The sequence below is a fragment of the Bombus vancouverensis genome, chromosome 8 (assembly GCF_051014615.1).
Source record: "Bombus vancouverensis nearcticus chromosome 8, iyBomVanc1_principal, whole genome shotgun sequence".
Lineage (NCBI taxonomy): Eukaryota > Metazoa > Arthropoda > Insecta > Hymenoptera > Apidae > Bombus > Bombus vancouverensis.
In genome coordinates this window covers 3,035,418-3,061,277 of record NC_134918.1, presented here as the reverse complement: position 1 = coordinate 3,061,277, position 25,860 = coordinate 3,035,418, and the positions used below count along the sequence as shown (strand labels likewise).

The 25,860-nt window shown below is 43.9% G+C and overlaps 4 protein-coding genes across 14 annotated transcripts in view; 2 read left to right on the top strand and 2 right to left on the bottom strand.

Annotated features, from left to right (window-relative positions):
* Positions 1 to 4,465, top strand: part of LOC117164818 (uncharacterized) — a 74,598-nt gene extending 70,133 nt beyond the window's left edge. For all 4 annotated transcript variants that reach the window (XM_076621009.1, XM_076621011.1, XM_076621010.1 and 1 more), the window contains exon 3: positions 3,784 to 4,465. In XM_076621009.1, coding sequence (XP_076477124.1) covers positions 3,784 to 4,033 — 250 coding nt within the window. In that variant the 3' untranslated portion in view covers positions 4,034 to 4,465. The remainder of the gene's footprint in view (positions 1 to 3,783) is intronic.
* Positions 4,454 to 8,848, bottom strand: Acsf2 (Acyl-CoA synthetase family member 2). 3 transcript variants are annotated; one of them, XM_076621005.1, is made up of 9 exons: positions 8,594 to 8,848; positions 7,978 to 8,500; positions 6,773 to 6,956; positions 6,479 to 6,688; positions 6,245 to 6,379; positions 5,550 to 5,663; positions 5,229 to 5,465; positions 4,857 to 5,169; positions 4,454 to 4,754 (listed from the first exon to the last, which is right to left on the bottom strand). In XM_076621005.1, exons 1-9 carry the CDS (start codon positions 8,691 to 8,693, stop codon positions 4,729 to 4,731), a joined length of 1,842 nt encoding a protein of 613 aa, XP_076477120.1. In that variant the 5' UTR covers positions 8,694 to 8,848; the 3' UTR covers positions 4,454 to 4,728. The 3 variants fall into 3 exon arrangements, with proteins under 3 accessions (XP_076477120.1, XP_076477118.1, XP_076477119.1); XM_076621003.1 differs by having other exon boundaries at positions 7,978 to 8,503; positions 8,594 to 8,847; XM_076621004.1 differs by having other exon boundaries at positions 4,454 to 4,751; positions 7,978 to 8,503; positions 8,594 to 8,847.
* A 323-nt stretch (positions 8,849 to 9,171) lies between these two features.
* Positions 9,172 to 23,839, top strand: nompC (no mechanoreceptor potential C). 6 transcript variants are annotated; one of them, XM_033348173.2, is made up of 15 exons: positions 9,172 to 9,293; positions 9,371 to 10,370; positions 10,457 to 10,558; positions 11,534 to 11,635; positions 11,714 to 11,830; positions 12,427 to 12,627; positions 12,722 to 13,105; positions 13,201 to 13,521; positions 13,588 to 14,815; positions 15,036 to 15,211; positions 15,300 to 15,728; positions 16,005 to 17,028; positions 17,466 to 17,582; positions 19,166 to 19,433; positions 19,696 to 20,776. In XM_033348173.2, exons 2-15 carry the CDS (start codon positions 10,041 to 10,043, stop codon positions 20,150 to 20,152), a joined length of 5,256 nt encoding a protein of 1,751 aa, XP_033204064.1. In that variant the 5' UTR covers positions 9,172 to 9,293; positions 9,371 to 10,040; the 3' UTR covers positions 20,153 to 20,776. The 6 variants fall into 6 exon arrangements, with proteins under 6 accessions (XP_033204064.1, XP_076477159.1, XP_076477161.1 ...); XM_076621045.1 differs by lacking the exons at positions 17,466 to 17,582; positions 19,166 to 19,433; positions 19,696 to 20,776 and adding exons at positions 22,724 to 22,851; positions 22,930 to 23,078; positions 23,224 to 23,356; positions 23,418 to 23,839 and having other exon boundaries at positions 9,218 to 10,370; XM_076621047.1 differs by lacking the exons at positions 19,166 to 19,433; positions 19,696 to 20,776 and adding exons at positions 20,813 to 21,080; positions 21,287 to 21,926 and having other exon boundaries at positions 9,217 to 10,370.
* Positions 23,827 to 25,801, bottom strand: shu (inactive peptidyl-prolyl cis-trans isomerase shutdown). Its single transcript, XM_033348186.2, has 6 exons — positions 25,661 to 25,801; positions 25,317 to 25,566; positions 24,779 to 25,239; positions 24,521 to 24,709; positions 24,328 to 24,439; positions 23,827 to 24,258 (listed from the first exon to the last, which is right to left on the bottom strand). Exons 1-6 carry the CDS (start codon positions 25,699 to 25,701, stop codon positions 23,968 to 23,970), a joined length of 1,344 nt encoding a protein of 447 aa, XP_033204077.1. The 5' UTR covers positions 25,702 to 25,801; the 3' UTR covers positions 23,827 to 23,967.
* Positions 25,802 to 25,860: the final 59 nt, after the last annotated feature.

Sequence of the window (25,860 nt, the reverse complement as noted above, 5' to 3'; positions counted from 1 at the left end):
GGAGCGTCGAGGTTGAAACGAATCGAGCGAGTCGCGTCTGCGAGCGTGTTCGATCGCTAGCGTCGCGTCGCGAAGCTAACGAGCCACGCTTTAATAGGCAAAGTTCCGTTTCGAGTCGTAAAATCGCGACTGCTGGTGACTTTATCGATGCAGAGGCGGGAACGGAGACAGAAGCGAAAAAGCGAACGAAGACAGCGAATTGGAAGCGGGCACGGGAACGAGACGGAGAGAAAGGAAGGTTAGATAGAGAGACCGGCCTTGCCGGATACGAGAGCCAGACCAGCAATATCGAGATGAGTTATTGTTCGCGGAGCACAATACGCTCAAATATGGAACGTAGCCGAGAAATTGATAGAAAAAATCCGTATGGCTCTACCAAAGGCTTTATTAATTCCTGCCAACGTCTCTGCAAATACGTAGCGAAATAGTCCGCGTTGAAAAAAATACGTGTGTCCAAACGAGCGCGCGCGAGCACACGCTACTGTTTCGCGATTGCAGAGGTGGCTGACCTAAGTTTTAAGGTGGTCGGAAAACGAGATGCAAAGGCGAAGTGATTTTACATAGAAAGGGCAAACAGTAGGCAAGGGGGGTGATTCGGTGGAATTATATTAGGCGGGCGCGCTCGCGCGATACTAAACAATGTATCGCCATTAAATAGACTTAAATCGTGGGACGCGGGCCTCCCCATCTTTGGTCGATCGATACAAGAGAATTCTCTGGCGACCGTTCATAGGGTGGATGACAGAAATAAGAGAGAGAAAGCGAGATGGAGGGTGAGGAGCGACCACGAGAAAACGCAGCGACAAAGGGAAATGGAGATGGAAAGAGTGGCAGTAGGGTGAGCGAGATTAAGGTAGGGGGACACAGTCCCTCGGTCCAAACTCGGGCGGCACGCTTCCACCTCGCTTTCGTGCCTCGACGACGTTTGCCTCGCCAGAGAAAAACGCCGGGGACGAATGACTCCTAGTAAATCGATTACGTGGACGGAAAACGCCATGGTTTTCGGTCTCGAATACCCCTCTTCCCCTTTCATTGACGTTCCCTCTCGTTCACTGTGAAAACCCGGTTTTATCGTTATCGTTATTCTATCGTCGGATTATTTCGATTTCGTTGGAATCAAGGTGGAGAAAAACCCACGATGATATCGTATTCATGCTTTCCGAATGTCGCTTACTCTCTCTCTCTCTCTCTCTCTCTGTTCGAAAGATGCTTTTGATTCCGTTTGATCGATATATTTTCATCGATATTTTATTTTTCGTTGCGATAAAAGTGCCTAAGCGCGTGGTTTCGTCGCGTTTCGTAAACCTGTTTCTGGACGTAGGTGAAGGAGCGGAAGTAAGGATTCGTCACCACTCGTGTCTCTCCCATCTGACGAATTCCTCAAGGACAACGTTTCCCTCGTTCATGTTGAAACAAGCCGAGCGTTTTCCTTTTGTCTCCGTTTCCGGTGCGTTTCTTTCTCTTCGCCGAGGGAATTCTCGTTCATTCTATGGGAATGCGATAATCTTGGACCCTTCTCGCGGGATTTCCGTAGCAGCGTATAGCCTTGCGATTCGGAAGGCGAGAAAAACTCGTAAGCTCTTCTCGTCTACGGATCGTCCCGCTGCTCGAGAGACGCTCCATTAAGCTTCTTCCAGGACTTTTTGCTAGGTAAAAAGACGCGGAACCGAGATTCGCTGCGCGGCAGCGATTCCATCTGGCCGCCTATGTTTCGTTCATTCTCTTTTCCACGATCATCTCTTCGTCCCCTTCTCGACGATCGTTTCGCAAAAACGTGCTCTTACGTCGGCTAAGGGATCATTGTTGCCTATTTTCTGGACGTGCAATTCGCCTCATCGCGTCTCCTCCTTCGTTCTTCTTCGACCCGTACGATCATCTTCCGAGGACCAGCCGAAACGGGTAGACGCGGTCGAGTAACGTTCAAACATCGAGATCGTAGTCGGAATAAGAATATCGATCGGCGACTCGCTCGAAGCCGCGTAACCTCGATTCCCGCAAACGCTACGTGTCTACGCGTCTACCATGGTCTACGTGTCGCGACTGAGACGAAATATTCTTCCGTCTCGCCGGGGACCTCCTTATTACTCATAGCTTTCTCCGTTCTTGCTGACACTCCGGTCCATTCTCTCGTTCTCCAGGCGGAAGTCGAGGACGACCTGAAAGGATGAACAACGACAACCGCGAGCGTCGCAACTGATTCTCTTAGCTCGTTCACTGAGCAACTGCGCTTCCTTCCATGTGACGTGTCATCTTACGAGGTGCCATGCCGAGTCGCCTGTTACGTCACACGTGAAAAAAACCCACCGATTTTCGGTCCGTAGCGGTATTTCGCCACGTCATTCACAGAAGAGTTTGAAATTTTGAATAACTACAACGTTCGTGTTCGCGTGGCTTTCGAAACGCAAAGAATTCAGGGAAGCGAACGAGACTGGTTAGTAGCCGGTGGGGGCTCGAGGGGAAGGAGGTGGATTACGTTTACGCGGTCGGACTCTTTTATTACGCCGGTTGCCGCGATTCGCGTACCTTTCATCGATCCAGCCACTATTCGAGTGTTTGCCGTGCCCTCGAGTCGGCTACCATTCGTTTTACTATTTGGATATTGCTGTCGTTATCCGAATAGAGGACGGTCCATCCGGTTGGCAGTTGCGTCGCGACCACCTTTTTCCAGGCGGCTTTCTCGTGGATATAGCTTGGTGAAAAACCGTGTAAAAGCAACCGTAGAAGTGGACGAGATAAAAGGAGGCGGGAACGTGGAAGACGCAGCTCGATGAGCGAGAAAGAAAACGGCGGCGATGATGGTGCACAACTTCGTTTTTAAGTAATTGCCGACCCTTTCGAGAGCTTTCATCGAGACGAAACGAAAAGCGCGCGAGCCTCCGTTCACTGCGAGCATTTCTGGAGTCTCGATTAAGCGATTAAACGAACCCCCTCCGGGGTGCTGCCGTATTTAATTTACCGCCATTCTCCGCCTACTACTCTGGAATTTCTTCCATTCTTATTCCTCTCCATCCGATCGCACCACCTGTCCTTTACCCTTATCTCTCGATCTTTGTCTCTCCACCCTATTCCCCTCATTTTCATATCCCGTCACCGGTCTTTCATTGTTCACTACGCGTCGTCAACCTCTGGCGGAAATCGAGCCACGACGAAAGACGAATCGATTATATCCCCAGCTCGAAAGAAATTTCGACCTGTCTCACGAAGTACAGCTCGGGCGATAAAGGAAAGGCGGACCATCTGCCAAAGGAGAGGAACCACCATGGCGACGCTGCATCGACGTTTATCGGTGACTCGGAACGGACTCGATTCGGGTGACACTTGACAGCTCGTTAGCTCCTTTCCCCGACAGGAGAAATCGTGGTCACGCTCGTCTATTCCGGCTGTCGAGCCGGTACACGGTGCACCAATTTTCGCGCACAATTTTCCGCGTGAATCTGTCTCGGCTGAATTTACTTCGATGCCAGTATCATCCTTTCGCCTCTATCCTTTCGCCAACCGTGTTTCGTGTCCTGTGTCCGTACATTCTGGCCACTCGCCAGAATTAATTCCTACTCCTTAGACGATCCAACTACAACCCATCTGCGACCGGTTTTTGCTGCCTCGTTTACGACAGTGATATTTAAAAAACGTTTCTCTTTAATAATTCTACGTGACAAAAATCACTTTCTCTCCAGCTAGATAAGACACTTTACACTGAGAAAGAGGAAACATTCGTATTGCCGCGAGAGGTTCCAGTAAACAACGATCGATATCTAATATCTATTTTCATTTGTTTCTTTTCAGACAAAATGTACTCTCTTACCTGATAGCAATAGAAGAAGAAGAAAACGGAGGAAACTGGAGAAAGACAAACTCGAAGTTGGAGAAAAAGGAGGGTAGGAGGAGGCTGGACAGTGATTTCGTCCATCTCGATAGACGGAGAAAACGGCAGGTGTTCGTTGCGGAGCAGCTGCAATCACGACCACCATCTGCCGCAGTAATGCACGCCTCTTCCAAGTCTTCCAGTCTTGGAGAAGCGAGACTCGTTGCCTGAGGCATCCATCCTCAATTAGACGCCACCTGAAACACGTGCCCTTCTCGAATCCATGGATTTCGATGGCTTCTTTCTTCTCCACCCTTATCTCCTTCTTTTTCTCATTCCTCTTCTTGCTCGACTTCGCTCCTCTTTACCGGTTCTCTGCTTCGTATCTCCACGTTCCAAGGCTTCCTTTCTTTTTTCGACGCCACGCGTCATTATCCTTCGCTTCCTGGTATAGTGCCGATGTCATCGATCACCGATCCCCGTTTTTCGCGGCGACAGTTGGCAAGCACCAGGCTTTGCGTAAGCGTAAAAACAGCCCTGACACGTGCTGTCGTTGAAAATGTGAATCCGAATAAGAGATCCTGGATATCATGTTACCGCTTGATGATTATCTGGTCCGCAAGCTAACCTTTCGAAATAAAGTTGCTAATTTTCTAAGATCAATGCGCATTTGTATTCTTTTCTCGCTCATCTTTCCTGAAATTGCTTCTATAAAAGTTATTGCATAGAAAAGAATACTAACAATACTAACTTCACTCGAACAAAATACGTATACTGATGTACTAACATATGTATTTCGCTGGATTGATGGTAAATATTATATGACCGCACTTGGAATAGTTTTCTACATTACCGAGTTCGTAGGCAAACGAACTTGGCAAATGAACGTGTGGCGTCCTCTACCACGACGAACCTATCTCACCGAATTATATCGCGTTTACTTTTTCATCTTCTTAAAAGATAATAATATCATTAAACAAAAATTTTATTAAAAATTATTAAATTAAACATTACTTAAATTAAACGGAATTAATAAATTATTTTTCATTTTTACCAATAGAGACGGTAATATTCTCGTCCGAATTAGTGGGAATTATCCCTTTGCTTTCCATTTGTTGTTTCAGTTTATATTTCTGTATCTTCCCACTAGCTGTTTTCGAATATTCCATTACGAATTCTATGTAACGTGGTATCTTAAAAGGCGCCATGCGACCCTTACAATATTCTCTCAATTCTTCTCTTCCAAGACTCGCGCCCTCTTGAAGACGCACGCAGGCGCATACCTCCTCCCCGTACACTTTATCGTAGGCGCCTATAACTTGTGCCTCAGCCACCAGAGGGTGTGTCATCAATACATCCTCGACCTCCTAGAACACGATTTGGCAAATAAACAAAATTAAACATAATGACTGGTATGTACACATACTTTTGGGAAAATGTTCTCTCCTCCCCGAATTATCATATCTTTCAGTCTCCCGACTATCTGTCCATAACCATCCGATCTTAAGACGAATTGATCGCCAGTCATTAACCATCCATCTTTGGTAAGAGTCTTCTCGGTTGCCTCTTTGTCGTTCCAATATTTCATCATGGTGCAGTAACCCCGAATCCAAAGTTCTCCGGAAGTACCGAATGGCACTGCGTTCCCATTCTCATCGACGACCTTTTCAATAGAGACAAAATTTAATTAAAAAAAGATTTACTTCGTAAATAACAAATACCGAATTTCGTATGATTTTTTGGTTACCATAGCTTCAACGTGATCGGCCAAATGGCCTACTGTATTCTCTGTCAATTCGTTATTTTCGTTGGGCAGCGTCTGAAAGATGACCGCCGTTGTCTCCGTCAGCCCGTATATCGTCTGTCAAACATGGCGAATCAGTAATTCGTAAGTTTGAAAGAGAGAATATGGCGAATATCAGCGATTCACGACGTACGAAGAACCTCGGAACCCGATTTCACGAAAGAGAACGTTATTGATCGAGGCCAAGAAACGATATTTCTCCTCGCAGAATCGTATTTATGCATACGAACCGAGGAGTTGCCCGTGCAAGATATGTGCATAGATAACGCGGGAAACGCGACGCGTTATGTCGGGCCGAATTAAGTACAACCCTGTCGTCGTGTCGACGACCTTCGTCCATTCCTATATCCTACCAACGTTCGTATGAATTTTGAAAATTGTATCTGTCGAAGGAAATCCAACTGACGATTATTTTTTACAATTAAGATCATGTACGTTATACGTACATGCTCGATTTTTACGACGGACATAGTGAACTGTTCAACTATACGGTCGCAAACATGATTACTTTGACATAAAGGCGCGCTCGCAAGTGCTCGTTCAAACGGTTAAAAAAGTAACGATCAAAATGTTAATATTATGATAACATGATTCTACACTCGTGACTCTACATTTTTCTCATCACATCTGATCCCTACCTTCATGTTGTCAAAATGGAAGCATTTTCTTATTTTTTTGAAAAGCTCCGGCGACGCAGGAGCACCACCGGTAACGCCACAGGCTAAAGTTATTGGTGGCGGTTGAAGTCGTTGTTGAACGTCCAATAGATTGATCTGTCGTAAATAACAATATACAACACTAATACTTATTTACAACGAACAAATGAAAATTTTATTCATTTATCATATGAAACTTTCGAATCATTTCCTTACCCACATTGTTGGAGTTCCATAAACGACATTGCACTTCTCACGTACTATCGCCTCCAATGATTTCACAGGATTAAATGAACGAGCTGGTAACACGAGTGTAATACCCGCGTGAAGCATACACATCAATCCTTTAATAATGCCAAACACATGAAAGAATGGAACGTTTAGACAAACCTTGTGGTCGACGGTTAACTCTGTTTTTACGGCAGCCTAAACGATTGAAGTCCAAGAAAGATACTGCGATAAAGATTCGATCAGACATCATTGAGATAATTGCTGGCGATAGTATTATACCTGTTTCGAGTTGTTCATCACAGACCTATGTGATATCAAGGTGGCTTTTGGTCTGCCAGTGGTTCCTGAAGTAAATTGTATATTACTACCATCATGACAAGATATCTGGTCCTGCTCTGCCGCGATCCACCGCGTCTCGATTCTGGTTGCGAGCTCCTCCACATCGATAAAGCGGCGAGTTCCACTACAACAATTTAGAAACGCGTTAACCGATCCATCGATCGATCGCGACAAGGTGGTAATGCATGTTAGAAACGGAATCGAAGTGTGCGTAATAGACTACAAAGCAGCGACTGACCATTAACCTAATTGCTCGTCAGTGATTCCTTTTCACGGAAAGAGATTATTAATCAAATCCACTGGATGATCAGACAAAACTTTGAAAGTTACGAGACACAATTGAAAATAGATCGACCGTGCAAGGGCGACGCAAAACTATCAATCGGATTGTCAATCGGTACGACTGGCCTGATTGTGGCTTGAAATCACGGGAGGAGGGACTCGAGGTCGCGCATTTAGGAAATTACCAAGCGTTTGGGTTAATTCGTTTCCGCTCGTTCGGCCGAATGATTATCGGTTTGCGGTTCGTTAGACGTTTGATCGAATATCTCGCCCATGAGATACGATTCGAATCAACGAAATGAAAACAAAAGGGATAACCGTGTCGCGTGGCACATACGAATTGTTTATATGCCACGGTATACGTAGTTTGACCTAGCGATTATTCCAACAACTAAATCGAATAGGGACTGTACGTCGATTGTTGCCGCGTTTTACTACACGCGATATTCATGAATTAACAGATCGCACGAGAGCGAGTGCGAGAATACGTTAAAATTGCACCCCTGTTCGACCTCGCCCGCGTCTACTTATCACCAGGAATGACCAACCGCGACGAATTTACCTCGGAGGGATGCTTGTCGACCGCCGCTAACGACTCGATCCGATCGCATTTCCTAAGAACAAAGGATTTATGTATACTTCGTCGCGTCCAACTTGTCTCTTTATCGACCCGTCGTTGCCGGATGTCAAGAGTTATTGCACATTGTCCATTCCCTCGCTTAAATTAGACGAAATTCAAAGGAAACTCGAATATATCATTCGCAAGAGAGTCACACGCGTCGCCTCAGAAGAATATTCATCTCATGATTAGAACTTAGGAAGTGTAGACAACCATGTTAGACGTTGACCGAACATTTCCTTACGTCACGTGATCCTTCGAATAGATAATTATGTGTTCCAAAGTAGGACACATTTGCTGGGCCTGAAGTAGCATGCGTGGATAATCCTGTGTTTTAAAATTGTCAGGTGATATCACAGCCTTTACGCCGACCTTTTGTATACAGTGGGTGAGCTCATCCATTTGATAGCTAGGATTGATAGCAACAAGAATGAAACCCGCTCTGCTGGCACACATGTAGGTAATTAACCATTCGACATCGTTGGGACCCCATAGTCCGAGACGATCGCCGCGCTTCATACCCAATTTCATTAAACCGGCAGCCAAACGATCGGCACGCTGAATGACATCGGAAAACGTCAATCGTATATTCTGATGTAGAGACACCACACACTCTCGATCAGGCCACCTTTCTGCAGCCGTTCCGATTAATTTTCCTATGGGTTCGTCGATCAATGGTACACTCCCATGCTGTAGCATGTGTGCCGGCTTATCTTGAAATAACCGTTGACTCGACATGTTACGTAATTTCCAAGAACTTCGAAGATCTACTACATAAAACATTTGATAAATACGCTTAGATGACTTGTTTTTCTTTCGTGTCAATTATATATATTTTTGATAAATATCTTGTTACTCACCAAGCAATGAATGTTTCACATTAGCAACATTTTTGTAATATACGCGGTAACTAGTAGCTGGGAAGAAAAACGAATTCCTTGTAATACAAAAACGAAACATTTCTTCAATTTGTAGCTTTCCAAATCCATACGCACTTTACGGCTGCTGAGATAACACTGAAAGCCTTCCTTCAAGACGAACTACGTTGGAACATTTTAACTACGTATAGGTAATATTTATCTCTATATGTTTATCGCTTTATCCTCAACCGCATACACGCTGTTAACTATTCAAGATACCAAAGTCCATTAACGTTAATCTTGACGCTTTTGTGCACTTGACTTATGATACTGTATTAATCACCTTTTTTTTTTATAAGGCGACGAAGATATCTTGCATGATTCAATTACACAATTGTGTACATACTGTGTTACATACTACATACATATGTATAAACGAGTCCCGATTGAATTACCAAGTGCAGTTACCTCACTCTACAATAAGGCGGTATACATGTATACATATATCTGTATCTTCATTTAAAGGTCTATAGCATGTTTTGTAAGTCATATTAAATTTAATTTATGTTTGTAAGGAACATGATGAAAGATACGACAAGGACACACATGGTTTATTTGAAACGTCGATCAAGCTCCTCCGTTGGAATGTTGAGATATGAACGCAAAAGAAAAAATATATGTTCAAGTGAAAAAATGAAAGGTATGTAAGAAAAGTAAATCGGTTGCAGTAAGGAGGATAGCAGTGGTTAAAATCTAAGATCGAAGGACTCCACATAGACGGATGGCGTGCCTGCTGGCTCCGCGCCGGAAGTCGCGTGTCGACGTCGACCATGGCACCACCGTTCCACCTTCTGCTCCCCACTCTCGTGATAGGTTTCTCGGCTCTCCGAACCACCACTGCTGCCGCTGCTACCACCACCGAGTTCACCACCGGTTTACCGCATTTTCTAAGCATCCAACGGGGCGAGGGCTACGGTAGCTAGCGGGTGAGCCAGTTAGGCAACGTTATACGCGTCCGTGCAACCCGGTTGAATCGAGTTGTTCTTTGCTGGTGTGTACCGTTACCCTGTGGATTCCCGCACTACCGTGACAGTGATTGGTCGATCCTGCCCGAGCAGCGAGAGGGTCGAGGGAAGGCTACCCTTCGCGAGCCACGTAATGTCTTCAGAACCGCCAGGATAAACGCGGCGTTAGCACGCGTCCGACCAACTAAATCGCCCGTCCAACATCCAACTCTACCATCGGTTCTTTTTTTATTTCACTATCGACTCTTAGAAAATATCGGAAACAACGTAACAATTTATCGGTATAATGGTTTATAAACGTTAAGAGTTAAATACAACAAAACTAAAAACAGTGGAGATATAGATTTTTAAGTGACAAACGAAGTCGTCCTTCAAGCGTGAAACATGTCGGTTGACTACGATGAGAGATCGTACGGAGTACCATGAGCAGTAACAGTAAAAAGACATCGGGTGGGAAGGACGAAAAAAAGACTCCCTCCAGCAAAGAGGAAAGCCCAGTAAGCAAAGATGAGACCGGAGGATCAGCCTCGACGGGAAGTACCGGTGGAGGAACAAGCGCGGATGGGACACAACCTGGAAGCAAACCTGGATCGGCAGGAGCAACCAGCAGGGAAGCCGCACAAAAGCTCCTCGGGCTTGCCGCGCGTGGAGAATGGGCACCGGTGGACCAGCTGCTCAAATCTCTGGAGAAGGCGGTACAGAGCGTCGGAGAGGATGGTCCTCTCCTTCCTCTCGCTAGTATCATGGACCCGGTTAGTCAAAAAAGAAAATTCTCGCTAACAAAATAGCTCGTTGCCTCTATCTCAATCACTGCTCGATATATATTTTTAATTTTCAGGCAACGGGCATGACACCATTGATGTACGCAGTAAAAGACAATCGCACGGGATTGCTCGACCGAATGATTGAATTGGGGGCGGACGTAGGTGCCAGGAACAGCGCAAGTATTCCAAGAAATTCAAAGTATTTCAAGAAATTTGGTAGCTCTCCCTGGCGTGCTTTAACGAGTAAAATACAACTGGTAGATTTGCAGAATTTTTTAGTTGCTTTTGAGACCGCTCCACATTTCACGGGCGGTGATAAGCGTTTTCGCGTTAAAATCTAATCGTCTTAATTGTGGCGATACTGGTTTTTGAACAAGTTCCCGGTCGCGTTGCGTGGCTGCGACACGTACTATTTGAATGACTGCATGATCATAGCCAGTGGAGACCATGGAACGTGTATAATTAACGATCTCCTTGTAATCCCTGTTAAGTCGAGTGAAGGAGGGTAAGATCGCGTGAAGGAGGGCCAAGGCCAAGGGGTTTACGGAGGTTAGAAAGTAAGCAAGCAAGTAGGCCGACGAGTGAGTAGGGCGAAAAAGTAGCTCGATTCTAGGAGATGATTAGGCACCTTCCAGATTTTATCGGCGCGTTTCTTCGCGGTAGTCATGCTTATGCGGCTACGTCCACGGTTGACCAATCCTAAAGCTCCTAGCAGATTATAAACCTACTAGGCAATCGTGACCCTTTCCGTGGGTATTTCCGCGATTACGCAAGTTCCTAGAATCTCCAAGAATTTTGCGAAAAAACTTAGGTGCGCCCCTTCATTAACTTTAAGTAATAGCTAATCGCAGAGATCGGGTTTTCTAGCCCCACCCAACGCGTCGGTTCGACGTCATTTTCAAATCGATCGGCGATAAACCATTCGTTTTATTCTGGGTGCGGCAAAATGCGATTTATAACCCGGTTTCCATACTAGCCACTTGACCCGGCGAATCTCGCTGGGTCTTACGATTTATTTCCATCTACCATAGCTAGTTGGAGCTATTCGATTCAATCGAGCGGAAGTAACTATGGCAGGAAGATGAAATCTTCACGTCGATCATACATAACCTAAAAATTGCGTTAACAAAATTCGTCTTCGTCTTTCGTAGGACAATTACAATGCTCTTCACATCGCGGCTATGTATTCGAGAGAGGATGTCGTCAAATTATTACTGTCAAAGCGGGGCGTCGATCCCTATGCCACTGGAGGAGTATGAACTTTTCTTTTCTCTTTTTCAGCTCATTAACTGTTCAAAATATGTGATATCTCTTTTATTATTCGAGTATAGCCGAGGCAACAAACGGCTGTACATTTGGTCGCGTCCAGACAAACAGGTACTGCGACTTCAATTTTACGAGCGTTATTGGCCGCCGCCGGCCGGGACATTAGATTGAAAGTTGATGGGGTAAGTAGTATGCGTCGAAGAAATCATTAGAATCCGATTCTTTTACCGCTTAAGTAATTTAACTACCTCTTGTAAGCATCAAACGTGGCAGCTTTGTGTCAGGCGTTCCTTGATCGAATTAACAGTTTTTGCGCGATTTCTATCGCGCATCGCTCCCAATTCTCGTTCACGTTTCTCGCGTGACACGAATGATGGCCCAGGACTATCGCGGCCTGGTACCGAACAGCTGTCATAATTCTCCTCTAGCTCGTTTCTTCTACTTTTTCTTCTTCTACCACCCTTCGGCACATTTCCATCTATTTCCCCTTCTTTCTCCCACGCACACTTACCAGCCTCTTAATGTTCCTTCGTTCTTTGTCTCGTAAACGAGCGAGATTATGCGATTCTAAGAGAAACTGCTCCCCAACGTCGATATTTACGTCTACATACGAATGTGACTATTTATGGAAATCGTATAGCGGATTGGTTTTTCTTTCCTCGCGAAAATCGATCTGACCAGCCGTCTAATGTCTCCCGATACTAAAGCAAAAATGGACCGTAGTCTATAAGAAATTGTTTCGAAAACACTGTCCTTGCATCACCATAATGTATTGTAGAAAGGAAAGATACCTTTGCTCTTGGCGGTGGAAGCTGGAAATCAATCGATGTGCAGGGAATTGTTGGCTCAACAGGCACCGGATCAGCTCCGTGCCACTACCACTACAGGTGACTCAGCCCTTCATCTGGCGGCTAGGAGACGGGACATCGATATGGTGCGAATATTGGTGGACTACGGGGCGACTGTGGATATGCAAAACGTATGAGAAAATCCTAGGATCTCGGAATTGCGGAAATGTTGCATACCTTTAAAGAAACGTCCTGGGATATCTTTGAATACGAATATTCTTCCAGGGTGATGGACAAACTGCATTACATATAGCGAGCGCTGAGGGTGACGAAACCCTCGTCAAGTACTTTTACGGTGTCAGAGCGTCAGCCTCCATCACTGATCATCAGGATCGTACTCCGATGCATCTAGCAGCAGAAAACGGGCATGCTTCTATTATTGAGTTGCTGGCTGATAAATTCAAAGCCAGCATATTTGAGAGGACAAAGGACGGATCAACACTGATGCATATAGCGTCATTGAACGGTCACTCGGAATGCGCGACGATGCTCTTCAAGAAGGGCGTCTACTTGCACATGCCAAATAAACGTGGCGCCAGATCAATTCACACGGCAGCCAAGTACGGTCATGTTGGCATCATAAGCACTCTCCTACAACGAGGTGAAAAGGTATTAGAATGGAAACTCACAAATATAGTTTTGTTCGATTAATCTTGGAAGAGAACTCGTTTAAATTAGTTGTTTGAACATTCTTTGTCGCATAGGTGGACGCAACTACGAACGACAATTACACTGCGCTGCATATAGCCGTGGAAAATGCAAAACCTGCGGTAGTAGAGACTCTGTTAGGTTACGGGGCCGAAGTTCACGTTCGAGGAGGAAAGCTTCGGGAAACGCCTCTTCACATAGCAGCCAGAGTGCCTGACGGCGACAGATGTGCGCTGATGTTACTGAAATCTGGTGCAGGGCCAAATTTGACTACCGACGACGGTCAAACACCTGTGCACGTAGCGGCGAGCCATGGCAATTTGACGACGTTATTGCTTCTTCTGGAGGATGGCGGGGATCCTATGTACAAGTCGAAGGTATGATTTTTCCTCTTCTATCTGTCACTTCCTTTCTCTATGTTACGATGGAACGCATTTCGATAGAACGGAGAAACGCCACTTCACTTGGCATGTAGAGGATGCAAAGCCGATGTCGTGCGTCACTTGATCGAGTTTGTGAAGGAAAGAAAGGGTCCGGAAACAGCGACGGCCTACGTCAACAGTTTAACAAACGAAGGAGCGAGTGCATTACATTACGCCGCTCAGATCGAACCGTCGGAAGTTGAAATACCTGGTGACGACCGCGCAGTTATTCGAGCTCTTCTGGAAGGTGGAGCAGACGTTTCACTCCAAACAAAGCAAGCTCAAGAATCAGCGTTCCATCACTGCGCGTTAGCTGGAAACAACGAAGTTCTAACAGAGATGATAAGTGGTATGTCAGCCACGGAAGTACAGAAAGCGTTAAATCGTCAAAGCGCTGTCGGTTGGACCCCGTTGCTAATCGCTGCCCACCGCGGTCACATGGAGCTAGTGACCACGTTACTGGCGAATCACGCGAGAGTAGACGTATTTGACCTGGAGGGTAGGTCCGCGCTTCACCTGGCTGCCGAGCACGGCTACTTACAAGTCTGCGATGCGTTGTTGGCGAACAAAGCATTCATAAACTCCAAGTCCAGAGTCGGTAGAACAGCATTGCACTTAGCAGCGATGAACGGCTACTCGCATCTCGTCAAGTTCCTTGTGCAGGACCACGGGGCTGCGATAGACGTTCTTACGCTGAGAAAACAGACACCCCTTCATTTGGCAGCTGGTGCTGGCCAATTGGAAGTGTGCAAGCTTCTACTCGAACTCGGGGCAAGTATAGACGCGACCGACGATCAAGGTCAGAAACCGATTCATGCTGCAGCGATGAACAACTATGCGGAGGTGGCCCAGCTATTCCTTCAAAGACATCCCAGCTTAGTGATGGCATGTACCAAAGATGGGAACACATGCGCCCACATAGCGGCGATGCAGGGCAGCGTGCGCGTGATCGAAGAACTAATGAAATTCGATCGGCAAGGTGTCATCTCTGCAAGAAACAAGTTAACCGAAGCGACTCCTCTTCAGCTGGCGGCCGAAGGAGGACATGCCGAGGTTGTTAAAGCGTTAGTCAGAGCAGGTGCTTCTTGTGCCGATGAGAATCGAGCGGGATTCACCGCGGTCCATTTGGCCGCACAACACGGACATGGTCAGGTATTGGAAGTGATGAGATCTTCTCAATCTCTTCGTATATCCAGTAAGAAGCTTGGGGTTACTGCCCTTCATGTTGCCGCGTACTTCGGTCAAGCCGGTAAGCTTATTCCACCGATTGTATCTTAGGAGAGAAGCATCCCAAGCATAATCTTCGTTTCTTAACAACGATATTAATATAAACAATGTATTCTAACACTAGGCTTGTCGAGCTTCAGAGATAGTAACCACGCTTATTACAAAGCGGAGATGTCGCTTGGAGGCTTTCCCGCGTTAGACTTTACCCTGTAAGACAGTAAAACAATGTATTTTTCGTTCAGATACCGTGCGGGAACTCTTAACCAACGTACCTGGAACGGTGAAATCCGATCCCCCAACTGGTGGCTCTCTGGTAGGAGAATTAGGAAGCGAATCCGGAATGACACCTTTACACTTGGCTGCTTACTCCGGAAACGAAAACGTCGTACGACTGCTGTTAAACTCGGCTGGCGTACAGGTATCCAAACGAAAAAAAAAAAAAAAAAAAAAGAAACAGTATACGGACTTTTTAATGGCGATGAGCTGATGCCAAATCATTGCCTAAGGTGGAGGCAGCGACCACGGAAAACGGCTTTAATCCCCTCCATTTGGCCTGTTTCGGAGGTCACATTACGGTGGTGGGCCTTCTGTTGAGCAGATCGGCAGAATTGTTACATAGCTCAGACCGATACGGTAAAACTGGTCTGCACATCGCCGCGACTCACGGTCACTACCAAATGGTGGAAGTTCTGCTCGGTCAGGGAGCAGAAATTAACGCGACTGATAAAAATGGCTGGACGCCGTTGCATTGCGCCGCTCGCGCCGGTTATCTTGATGTTGTTAAATTGCTAGTCGAAAGCGGAGCCTCACCGAAGAGTGAAACTAATCTCGGAAGCGCGCCGATTTGGTTCGCCGCTTCAGAGGGTCACAACGACGTGCTCAAGTATCTCATGGAGAAGGAGCACGATACATACGCTCTGATGGAGGATAAGAGGGTAAGCTATAATCGCCACTGCTTCTCTCCGTGACTTTTTTCTTTTTCGTGTAATTTCTTTTCTCTTGAAACTCGAGCTTCGACAACGCAATTGGCACGGCACGGAGTTTCGAAACTTTTAACGCGAACAATGATCATTGCTCGGTCGAACCAATAAATTTTGGCGAGTGTCGACGTCAAGTAACAAGCACGCGATTCCCAACTTTTCACTTTGCTCCCCTGATGGTTGATTTCGTTCGTGATGCACTTGATCGATTCGAACTCGTTGATTTTTCAGTTCGTCTATAATATGATGGTCTGCAGTAAGAGCCACAACAATAAACCGATCGAGGAATTCGTGCTGGTATCGCCGGCACCAGTAGACACGGCAGCAAAGCTCTCCAATATCTACATGAAATTGTCGGAGAAAGAGAAGGAGAGAGCTAAAGACTTGATAGCCGCCGGCAAACAATGCGAAGCGATGGCCACGGAATTGTTAGCTCTAGCCGCAGGCGCCGACTCGGCTGGAAGAATTCTTACCTCGATGGATCGCAGAAACGTGGAATTCTTGGACGTTCTGATCGAGAACGAGCAGAAGGAGGTGATTGCGCATACGGTGGTACAACGATATCTTCAAGAACTGTGGCAGGGCAGCTTGAATTGGAACGCCTTCAGGACGATTCTTCTATTCGTCGCATTCCTCATCTGTCCGCCAGTATGGGTGGTGTTCGCTCTTCCGCTCGGTCACAAGTACAATAACGTTCCCATCATAAAATTCATGTCGTACCTCACGTCTCACATATATCTGATGGTCTTCCTTTTGCTGGTCGGTATAATTCCTATATATCCGGTGGTAAGACCGAGTCTATTACCGTACTGGTACGAATGGTGTCTTCTCGTGATGCTGTCTGGACTTTTGCTCTTCGAGCTGACTAATCCTAGCGACAAGAGCGGACTAGGCTGGATCAAATTGGCGGTGCTATTGTTCGGCATCTGTGGAGTAGCGTTCCATCTTATGGGCTTCGTGCTAGTTCAACGACAGTACTGGCCAACCCTGCTCTACCTCAGGAATCAACTATTCGCTCTGAGCTTCTTGCTGGCTTGTGTGCAAATCCTCGACTTCCTCTCGTTTCACCATCTCTTTGGACCATGGGCGATCATCATCGGAAACCTGATGAAGGATCTCGCCAGATTTCTTGCTGTGTTAGCCATCTTTGTGTTTGGTTTCTCGATGCACTTCGTTGCGCTGAACCAAGCCTTCAAGAATCAATCGACTCAAGACATGCGCGAGGACAAAAAGAAAAAGGGCGCCTTCTACGACGGTAAGTTCGACGCACATGATTAGCCGTGATCTTTTTTAGAATGTAGCAGAGAGAGAGAAAGGGAGAGAGAAATTACCTCCTAATTTTTACCCCCGTCTTATTCCTCGGATATACGATCGCAGCCACTCTATGAAAAAAAAGCTAGGCGGCGCGGTCGATGGGACCGCGAACATGCGATACGCGGATACACGAATAAAAACACGCGTACTCGATGCTTCTCATCCCCTGAAAAGGTAGTATTCGATATTCGAAATCGTTCGAATTAATCAATGGCAGTGAATGACGAATCATTCCTTGTCCATCGCGATGCCTCGCAGGCCTCCGATGATTTAATAATTTCGAAGACGAAGACTAAAACCTATCGTTGTCCCGACTATACCATAGAACAGCCTAGTTGCCTCGAGACAAACGCATAATCGGATAAATTGCAATGATAGATTTGTTGGCCAATGTTACGGAATGGATGATGGAGACGCCATCGACGGCGCCTCCTCGTCGACACCTCCGTTACAAGACAAAACCACCTGAGTGTTGTGACGATAGCTCCCGAAATAGTAAGTTTTAAAAGCCGATTGAGAACGTTAACGAGAACCAGAACGGAACGTGAATTGAATGGCAATGACACGTGCACAACGGAATGCAGGACACGATTCTTCTTGGTGTCGTACCGTCTGCATTGTGCGTTTGCCCGATGTGTGTTGCCTGCTGGGACTGCTGCCTGATTCCAATTAACATAAATATTTGTAACATTGCGAGAAATGTTTCTCACTCCGCTGTAACCTGTGCTGTGATTCGGGCTTGTGACGAATATCCGGGACAACTCCGCACTATGTCCAGTTTCCTTTATTTTTCTCTATGACGATCAATGCCATAAATTCCTGAAACATGTTCATACTCACGTACAACACGAAAGACAAAAGGATGTTGATGCTTTTCCCAAATCCTAATTGCCTGGTCGCGAGTCCGAATCGCAGCTACTCGGTGTCTACAGCTCGATCTCGGTTCCGATCTCGAGATCTTAGCGTCCCACCGAGTGGATTGGCGACCACCGCCGGTTTCTTCCTTATTTCACGGAGGCGCCAATCGAGCGCGCGTTTCTCCACAGCCTCTATTGTGCATCGTACGCATTTCTCTAAACATACAAAAGTAATGTTATCTTGTTCGTGCTATTCGAGTCTTGCGCAATGCGTGTTTTGTATGTCACTAATCGACCAAGTCGAATTACGACCTCGAAAAGCGTCGGGTTGGTCCACATCCAGACGTTCGATCCCGATGTGCCACCCGATGCGCGCACTTCTCCATTTTTTTCTGTGACTGTCTCTAACTGCCGGAAACCGCCTCGACTCAATATCCGTTTTAGACTTCCCTATCCCTCCTCTCGTCCTCGAGACGTCCTCCTTTTCTCCTTCGAATCCCTCTCTTCGTTTAAAGTCGCGGCCGCTTTACGTGTACTTCCTCACGATCTTGGGGAGCAACGAAGCGTCCGATTTTTCCTTGCATGCGCACGGTAAATAGTTCTCTTTCTACGTACGTGTTCGCTCGTGCGGCTACGTCGCCGCAAGATCAAGACAAAAAGAGAAAAAGAATGCTCGCCGCGCCGTCTGCATGCTGCATCTCATCGTCCAAAACAAACGAATCAGTTGTGAACCTCGTGAATTCCGAGAACCCGGTAGAAAGAAGAACATGCGGAAAGCCCGCACATTCTGATGATCGATAAAATACACTTGCCTTTGTAGATCCTCGATACATCCCACGAATTTGCTATCGCAAATTCTTGCGTCTTAACACAAAAGAAAACAAAAATGCGAACGGAATAGAAATAATAATAACAGGTATACCACCTTGAAAGTTAAACGACACCGAATAATTACATAGCGTGGATCGATCGAAGCTCACGGAACGTCCGGCATGCATTCAACGTTATTCGCAAGCATGGCCAATCTGTATTAGCATGAGCATGTTCGTACATTCATTGTTCGTTCGATCGTTCGTTCGTTCTAATGTACGTATGATATACCACACCCGCATCCATACATAGCGAGTCCACCAGTAGCCGCCTAAAGGCACGAAGCAACAGTCACGAGAGAAAACACAAAAAAAAAGACAAATCAAGAAACGTATGTGCCTCGAATTCCAGTAAAGATGAATCCTGTACTCGCCTTCGAGTATCTGTTCTTCGCCGTCTTTGGCCAAACGACCCACGGTGAACTGAAGGTCGAGACTAATCAGCCGCAGTGGACCTCGGTCCTGTTCAAGTTGACCTTTGGCGTATACATGTTGGTCTCAGTAGTTGTATTAATTAATCTACTGATCGCCATGATGAGCGACACCTACCAGCGGATACAGGCGCAATCGGACATTGAGTGGAAATACGGACTCAGTAAACTGATCCGAAATATGCACAGGTAAGCCGGCAAACGTGTTTCGTATACAAGACCAATTGGATTTCTCAGACCCGCGTTCAGAACATAAATACCCGCCTATTTCCGTTTCTTGTGCTAAGGAAGCAATACGTATTCCCCGAAAAAAGTCTGCTACTCCACTGCTAGTTTTCGCTGTCAGTTTCCCGCATTGAACCGCCTCCGCGCCGCATGTTCCGTCACCGTGTAGTTCTTTTTCGTGAAACGAATCTGTGGGATAGGCTGGACACACGATTCCGTGTTGCAGAACGACCACCGCCCCATCGCCTCTTAACTTGCTCACTACTTGGATCGTGTATTTCATCAAAGTGTGCAGGCAACACGCTGCAAAACGAAAACGTCCCTCTTTAGTCCACATGATGGGACTTCAGCGAGCTGCTCGTCTCTCACCTAGATCGAAGATGGGCGCGAAGTGGCTGGCCAAAGTGAAGAAAGGTCAAGTCAGACCAAAAGACAGTGTAACCTTGTCCGTGGTGCACTTGAGTCCTCTTGGAAGTCAATTGTCTTTCAATAGTGCTACAAGACTCGAAAGCGTAGTCGATTGGGATTCGATCCGTAAGAAATATTTAGCTCTGTCCGGGAACGAGCCTGAAAAAGAAGCAGACAAGGATACCAAAAACGGGGATGACGAGAAAGAGGATGAAAACGTACCGACGGCTTCTAACTCCTCCATGGTACCAACAACAATGACGCCACCTATCTAGAGGAAGCTGATTTTTCGCCTCGGAAAAATACACAAGTTCGATTCGATGATTGCGAATTTGATTTTACCGGACGCAATGCCGTATACGAGTTCTCGTCGCGCTAATACCGCATTGAAAATAGCTACGACATCAAAATATTCTAGGTAACAACTCGTAGTTGGATTCATATCACCTTTTGAAGGTCGACCGGCTATTCGCGAGATATAATCAACATGCTATCGTTTCGGAATTTACGTAAGTAGTCCCGCGAACACGAAATAGAGAAGTACGATTATGATATCGTGCGTCTGTAAACATTTAACCCAGCATGGCTATCCTACTTCTGGAGTGCACTAGAACTACCTTTGGTTCCTTCCTATGGTAGGATTTGTAGATGATTGCTCGTCTAGAGCGATCTGAATTCATCCTTATAAACGCATCCCTTAGTTTAAGAAGTTAGTAGAATAACGCGTTCTACTACGACTTAGCGTTTAGCTATAGTGACACTATCCTAAAAACGTCGAGGTCAACAAAAAAAAAAAAAAACATGCACGTACTTACACGCATACAGATATACGCAACATGTACATACGTACGTACTTCACAAACAGATTGAAGAACATAAAATCTATCGCGGTACACAGAGTTTTCACGAGACGTATCGTTCCCACGTATTTCCAGTCAGGATGAGTCCCGTATTGGCCGTTGAGTTATTGTTCTTCGCCATCTTCGGTCAGACGACCCACGAACAATTCAAGGTCGAAAAAACGCAGCCCGAGTGGACCAAAGTTCTCTTCAAGCTCACCTTTGGTATTTATATGCTGGTTTCGGTGGTTGTGCTGATTAATCTGCTAATTGCCATGATGAGTGACACTTACCAACGGATACAAGCTCAGTCCGACATCGAATGGAAATACGGATTGAGTAAGCTTGTTAGAAATATGCACAGGTAAGGAATTATAATCGTTGCTCATTGATAAGAAATGTCGAGCTCTCCTGTAGCGTACCCTTTGACAATCGAAATCGAGATAGAACCGATATCGATTTCCGATGCGATAAGAAACGCCGTTGTATGCTCGCGCAATTTGAACGAGACACGTTCGTTCGAACGGTCGCGGAAATTCTAATTGATTAGATACGTTTATCGATGTGCAGGACAAGCACAGCGCCATCGCCACTGAATCTCCTTACCACCTGGATGGCATATTTGTACAAACTCTGCAAAAAGCGGGCTGCAAAAAAGCAACGACCTTCTCTTGTCCGCTTGATGGGATTGCAAAGAACCGATGCGCTTTCAGCGCGGTCCAGAATGGGCGCCAAGTGGTTGTCCAAAGTGAAAAAAGCACAGGTGGCTCACAAGGATAGCGTTGCTTTATCGGTTGTTCACCTGAGTCCTCTTGGTAGCCAATTATCATTCAGTAACGTTGTCAGAATCGATAACGTTGTTGATTGGGAAGCGGTCCGACACAAGTATCGTGATCTTTATGGTGAAAATATTGAGAAACATGTCGAAGAATCGAAAGAATCTACCGATCATGAATCCCTACCGACTGTTCTGGAAAGTTCGTTGGCCGGTGTTCCCGTGGCAGGAAGCCAAACTACACTTACTTCTATTCCTTGAATCGATTGATTATTTGCAATCGATATACTGGTTAAAGTTGAACCTAATTGAACTTGTCCTCCTGGTTTTGGATTACTATAGTAAAACGACGTTATATCGTTTCGTTTAATAGATGTGTACAGTTTCGTCTCATACGTACTTTCTCATTAAAATAAACATCCAAATTAATCGGATCATTCTGTGATTCTACTATTATTCGCGGACCTTTTACCCTCCCTCGCATCGATGCAACGATTACCGCCTCGATCATGTTTTAGAGAAGACTACCAAAGGAATGATGCTGTATAGCAACAATGCATAGGAACTTAACGTATCTTTAATGGTTAGTCCATCTATATGTATGGTCACTCGTATTGCCTTGCTCTTTAATTGTCACACTAACAAATCGATAAACTAATTCCACTGCGTTAATGAAATGTTACTGAGTGCATGCGTGCATGCTCATTAGCCGAATATCACCATGCTTACAGACTAATACAATCGAATGCGTATTTCCAAAATTCGATCGTATCGCGAAATTGGTGCATCGACCGTCTGCCGTTCGATTAGTTCTCAATCAAATCATAACATGATCATGACACACCGATTATCGATCTTCATCGATTAGGATCACTCGCACGAGATATCACGATGTCTTGAAATCGATCTAACGAGCGAATATTCATTCATACGTCGTCTAAAATATTCCAATTTCATTAACGATCATTTAAATTATGCTCCTTTTCCAATGTGATAACTACTCTTATCCTACCTATATTATCTTTTCATCTCCATCGCATGTTTCGCATTTCATGCTGTATATATCCCTTTCTTTCAATCAATGTCATTAAATTTAGCAATTGGGGCGCAACGATTAAAGTGCAAATTCACGCAAAATGAATCACGTAATTGAAGACGCAATGTAAGAATGATCTTTGCGTTCCTCTAGGAATACCTTTGACAATTTTAGATGCTTGAATACATTCTTTCAGTGAAAGTGAATCCCATCGATATTACGGAAAATCTTTTCTTCGCTATTTTTGGCCAAAAGGATACGGATGACTTCACGATATCATTAAAACGAAAAATGCAACCAAATTGGACAATATATTTCTTTAAGGTCAGACTAATATTCACAACTACTCGTGCACGATTCGTACCTCAAGGATTGACCTTCAATGCTCTCATATTCTGACAGATATCTTTCTCTCTATATATGTTGGTTAGTGTTATTGTACTAATCAATCTATTAATCGCGATGATGTCCGACACATATCAAAGTATTCAGTCGCAAAGCGATATCGAATGGAAATATGGATTGAGCAAACTTATTCGTAAAATGCAAAAGTAAGTAACTCGCAAAAAATATACCTATACATGTCAAAAACAAACTTCCATATTGTAAAGAAAAGCGAAAAGCACATTTACAACTAATACGTCAAAATGTTTTACTGTAAATGTAACGAAAATCGAAATACCTATCCTTTTTAAGAACACGTACTGCACCTTCGCCGTTGAATCTCGTTACTTCCTGGATTTCATATATTGGAAGAGCGTGTAAAAATCGAAGCGGCGAACGTAAAACTGGTGTAATGCACCTATTTACGGGACATACATTTATTCAGGTAAGTCAAAGGTCGATAGTAAATAAGTAATAAATAGCAACAAATTTCTCTTTTCGCTTAGGACAATGGAGTATTATCTCAGCAGCGTGACGTCATTAACTTTCCATTACTTCAATCAAGTCCATTGGAAAATCAATTATCTTTGAAAGATTCCATAAGAATTGAAAATGCCGTCAAATGGGATTTCGTAAGACAAAAATATAGAATACGATTTGGCAACGAAATCGGAAAACCTCTTCCAGAAAAGCTGTCTACGACTAATACGAACCGTTGAATGATTTTATGTGTAGTTTCCTGATACTTACACATATACACCGTAGATTCGCCATTTTTTCACACACGATCTTTGTATCTTCTACATATTTGATATCCCTTTTATCTTGACCATTAAATATAAAGAAAAATATTTCTGTATCACTAGTAAAAAAATGTAAAAATTATCTAAAGGTTTTAAATGAGTGTTAAGTAAAGCATTTTTATGAAATATAATTTCTTTTTCATAATATAAGAGTACAAAAATATTTATTTATATATATATATATATTTTTATATAACAGTCTTTTCTATAATATTTCATATTATATCATCTTAATTAAAGTAACGCTTAGATTTTAATAATTAGCTTTGCTAAGATATGTTATTTCTCTACCGTATCTTTGGTGCGTAGTAACAATCAAGCCAAAAACTGCGGCTTGTTCACGTATACATTTGTCTTCCTCAGGGGTCAAACATTCAGGAAGTGGTTGTCTCAAGGCCTGATTATCTTCAGAAAAGCTTTTACAGATCTCGTATGCAACATTTTCAAAAGCAGAAGGCTCTTTCTTTTTATTTTCTTTAACTTTTAAGCAATTTTCCCAAAGCTTTTTCTCCATGTCCAAGTACTTCCTTTGTTTTTCATTTGCCTAGAAGTAATGAGTATGATACAATGTTTCCAGAAACAACATATATATTTTTTGATTTTATTAACTCACAAGTTTAATTTCCTTGACAATCTCCATATTTTTAGGTTCCATCTTCAGAGCAAGCTGCAACTTTTCCATTGCTCTAGAAAACTCTCCCATTTTCAATAACGCCCGTCCATAACTACAAAATAAATACAAAATGTATAAATGTACAATCATGTTCATGTAGGTATTTCTTAGAATTTATTTTAATCCAACATACTTGAAATGAGTTTTAGATGTAGGTATAGGAACTCTATTGCATGCATTACAAGCATTACGTGGCATATTTTGCATATTGTAGCAAATTGCAAGATTGTTATAACCTCTTGAAAGTAATTTATTTACTTCATCTTCCTCTTGCTGATTTTTTAGTTCTGTTTCTTCTAACCATTGAAGTGCTTTCCCATATCTGAAAACACACAACGATAATAATAATGTGTTGATATATATATATATATTTCATTTAAAAAATACTTACTCTTTTGTTGCCTGCTTAATTTTCTTTTTACTAAAGTAATCTTTGGCAGTATTAAATTTACCCTGAACACCCTTAACAGCAGTTGCAAATTGTCTTCTTTCTTCTAAAGACAAGCTTTGAAATTTCTTAGCAGATCCATTATCCACATAATCAGTTAAATGTACAATGAATAATACTTCTTCATTTGGTGGAATACGAGGAGCACAACCATATTTTCCATATGCCAAATCCGGATGTATAAGGAACATTGCTATTTCATGCTTTTTCATTGATGTAATACCAATCTCTAAACCAGGTAATAATGAATCCTCACCTAAATGTAAGGTTTCTGTATCTCCGTGAGCAAAACTAGAATCGAATGGCTCATCACTGAATTCAAAATGTGCTATATATTTGATACTAACTTGTGCATCACATGGTATAACAGTACCAACACCTTCCTGTTTTATTAATTTCATGACCTACAAATAGTATTTAAAAAAACATTATTCTTTGAAAGACCATCAATATACTAACAACATCAAGAAATATAATTTACCTTTCCATCTCCAAAAAGATTAGTCATTTTAGTTTTTAATTTTTTAAAACTGATACCACAAACTGTAATTCGGTTATTTACATTATCATTATCACAAGTATCTTCATCTTGAAAATCATCCATATTTAAAAGATCTAATACTTCATCATTAGTTAATGGTATATCCGTGGTATAACCAAAATCTTCGTCGTCGAAGTTCTCACAGTTATTAGAAACTTCAAATACCATTCCATCTTTTAATGTCAAATCTCTGAAATATATGTTTTATCAAAGATTTTGTTCTAAATTATTCGACGTTTCGATTAAAAATATAGGTTTGTATTGTAAAATTTGGATTTGTATACTTGAGGGTAAATCCATCTGAAGCATTTATACACTTTTCCATTTTAGTAACTTATATCAATTTATCTAACTGATAAAACTTTAATTTTTACTATTCCCTGCCAGTGTAATCCCAGTGGAGATGAGTAATAATTACAAAATTTTATCAAGATTATTCAAAGAGGAAAGGTTAAATTCTTTCTACCTTTTGTTATGGTTTTAA